The following is a 2,748-nucleotide window of genomic DNA, read 5'->3' on the forward strand; positions in this document are numbered from 1 at the left end:
CGCGTGCCTTCGTCGGCTCGGCCTGGCGCCCTGCCCCCGGCTGGGCAGGTTTCGGAGGCCCGCCCTGGTGTGCACATTGGCCATCTCTGGAGCCTGGCTTTGTCCCCGGGGGAGCACGGATTTGAGAAGAAAGAGGAGGCCGGTGCTCATCCTCCCGGTTGGGCTGCTTTTACTGCCCCTGTGGTGACCGGAGCGCCTCGGGCGGGGCCACTGGGAAGGCTTGGGGTCTGGAAGGAAATCCCAGCTCTCTGGTCTTTGGATGCCGTCTCAGCACACTGGTGCCAGCCTGGAGCTCAGCTTTATTTTCTATTTTTAAATAAACCCAAACTCAGGGCAGAGGGGCTTCCCTGGAAGCCAGGGCCTTTCTCTGCACCCACAGCCCCCGCTGAGGCCACCTCACCTTGACCCCCGCCCCCCCCCCACAGCAGCGCTCCCAAGGGCTGTGGGCGGGGCTGCCATCATGCCCCCCCGCCATGCTACCGCCCCCACTCCGCCGGTGGGCCAGGTCCGGACAGCCTGCCCACCTGGTGTGTCAGGAGGCATTGTGTTCTGCCTTCTCTGGAAGCCTCTGGCCCCCCGCCGAGTCCGCCCTGAGGCAGCTCTGACCTGGGTCTCGGGTGATGTTCCCCACGGGCTGGGGCTGCAAAGCGTTGTGTGTCCGAGGAGGGCAGCCCCTGTGGCCTTGCTGCGGGACCACGGGATGGGTCTGTTTCCTGAAGTTTTCTACAAATCAAATCTCTACATTCCAATTTTGTATCTTTTCTTGGACTATTATATGATTGAACATTAACTTTGTCATAAAGGCCACGCTGCTTTCTCACCCCTGGGTGTTTTGAGGCCTGTCTGGGGGCACAGGGGGTAGCCCTCCCTCTTACTTAGGTTGCAAAGGGGCTGTGAGGCTGTCAAGCCATTGTGGCAGCCCTGGGTGGGGAGCACGGGGAGCACTGAGGGCACCGCCGGCTGAGGGTCCTCTGCCAGCACCGAGGACGCTGGACCCCGGAGGGCGAGGCCACGCCGGAAGCTGTGTTCAGGTGTTGCAGGTGTGCCCAGCCTCTGAACGCTGATCTTAGGCCCACAGTCTAGGTCCAAAGTCCCCAAGGCTGCCAGCGGGCCCGGTGCCACCCAGGACCTTGGGCACTGCATGGCCCCTGGGGACTGACCTGGGCTCCTCATTCCCCTTGTGTGGCTGAGCCCCCAGGCCCCCCACCCCACCCCGTAGAGCAGCTGTGGGAAAAAGAAGGTGTGGCCGGGGCCCTGGTAGTGGATGGGCCGGGAGGTCACAGAGAGACCTGGACGTGGCAGGGCTTTGTGTACCATGTGTTCACCGTGAGGTCCAAAGTGAGTCGATGGGCCCTGCCTGGAAGAGGCCTCCTCCAAGCATTGAGAAACTTGACCATATCTTGTGAAAAACACTTAAGGAGAGATGAACAGGTGTCTGAGGCAGGGAGTTAAGACCTCACCAACCTGGAGTCAGGGAGGGCTTCCCAGAGGAAGAGGCATTGAAACCCCAAGTGTGCTGTGGGAATCGGGGGGCTGGGGGGGTGGCGAGGCAGCTACGGGGTAGAGGTGAGGCTGGAGGCGGGTCGGGCACAGACCAGCGTCCTGGCCTCAAGGGCTGTACTTAGTAGGTGCAGCAGAGCTGCTTACAGAGTGGGACCTGTGGCCTCTGGGCAGCTGCCTTTCTGGGTGAGGGCGCAAGCCAGGCCTTCAGCAGGCGACACAGAATGAGCTGCGTACCCCCATGCACCTCCCTTGGTGAACCCCACTCCAGCCAGGCCCTCTGTTGGACTGGTATGACTCAGCACAAACCCCAGTCCCTGGTCCCTGGCCTGCCCTTACTCCTGTTCCCTCTATTTCTGAGGAGCATGAGGCCTAGGCCCTGGGACCCCTGCAGGACATGCAGGAGCGCGCCCCATAGCACATGAGGCCAGAGCGTGGGGCACACAGAGGGACAGGCCTGGGAGAGGAGCCCCCGCCAGGCTAAATCCCCACCTGTAAGAGCACCCTGTCCACGCTAGGGGGCGGTGCTGGGCTTTTCCAGCAGAGTGGTTTCCACCAAACCACTTCTCGGCCAGTGGGAGAGGGGCTGTTTCCCATCATCCCTGACCACACGATTCTCCAGTGACCACGTGGTTACCTGTGCTGACCATCCTCCTCAGCCATGGCCAGGGACATAGGGCTGTCCCTCCTGGAGCTGGTGTCCAAGCCGCAGGAGCCGGTGGACACTGACGTCCACATTACCTTTGTCAGAGTGAGCGTGCGCACGGGGAGGGGCACTGCTGGGCGCCTGGGGTCACAGGACCGCTGCAGGGCAAGGGCAGACTAACAAGGCAACATCAAGGGGGTGGTCACCCACAGGGGGCTGGACAGCAGGAGTTGGTGGGGAGGGCCAATGGGCTGGAAAGAGTACCACCTCCCAAGAGTACTTATGCTGGCCTGTGTGCTGGGGATGCCCCCTGCCAGGCGCCCTTTCCTGGGACCCTCACCCACCTCAGGATGGGGTGCCGATGAACTTCAGCTTCATTTGGGGGAAAGATGAGACTTTTATTGTCATTTAAAAAATAAAATGTCCTTTTGGCCTCAGGCACTCTGATCCTGATAAAGCTGGGGTGAGAGTGATGGGCCATGACTGCCCCTGTGGGGTCTGGGCAGGACCTGGGGGCTTGTCCCCCTGGGGAACCTGGCCTAGGAGGGAGGAAAGGTGGCCAGAGCCTGTGCTGAGGTCACATGGCTGGTTATTGTGCCGGA

At 61.7% G+C, this 2,748-nt stretch overlaps 1 protein-coding gene across 1 annotated transcript in view; it reads left to right on the forward strand.

The window, feature by feature from the left end:
* HELZ2 (helicase with zinc finger 2, transcriptional coactivator) overlaps window positions 1-1,159 on the forward strand; it is a 13,253-nt gene extending 12,094 nt beyond the window's left edge. The window contains 1 exon segment of the mRNA XM_015567669.1: window positions 1,079-1,159. Coding sequence (XP_015423155.1) covers window positions 1,079-1,159 — 81 coding nt within the window.
* The last annotated feature ends 1,589 nt before the right edge of the window (window positions 1,160-2,748 follow it).

Source organism: Myotis davidii, unplaced genomic scaffold (assembly GCF_000327345.1).
Source record: "Myotis davidii unplaced genomic scaffold, ASM32734v1 scaffold244, whole genome shotgun sequence".
NCBI classification, from domain to species: Eukaryota; Metazoa; Chordata; class Mammalia; order Chiroptera; family Vespertilionidae; genus Myotis; species Myotis davidii.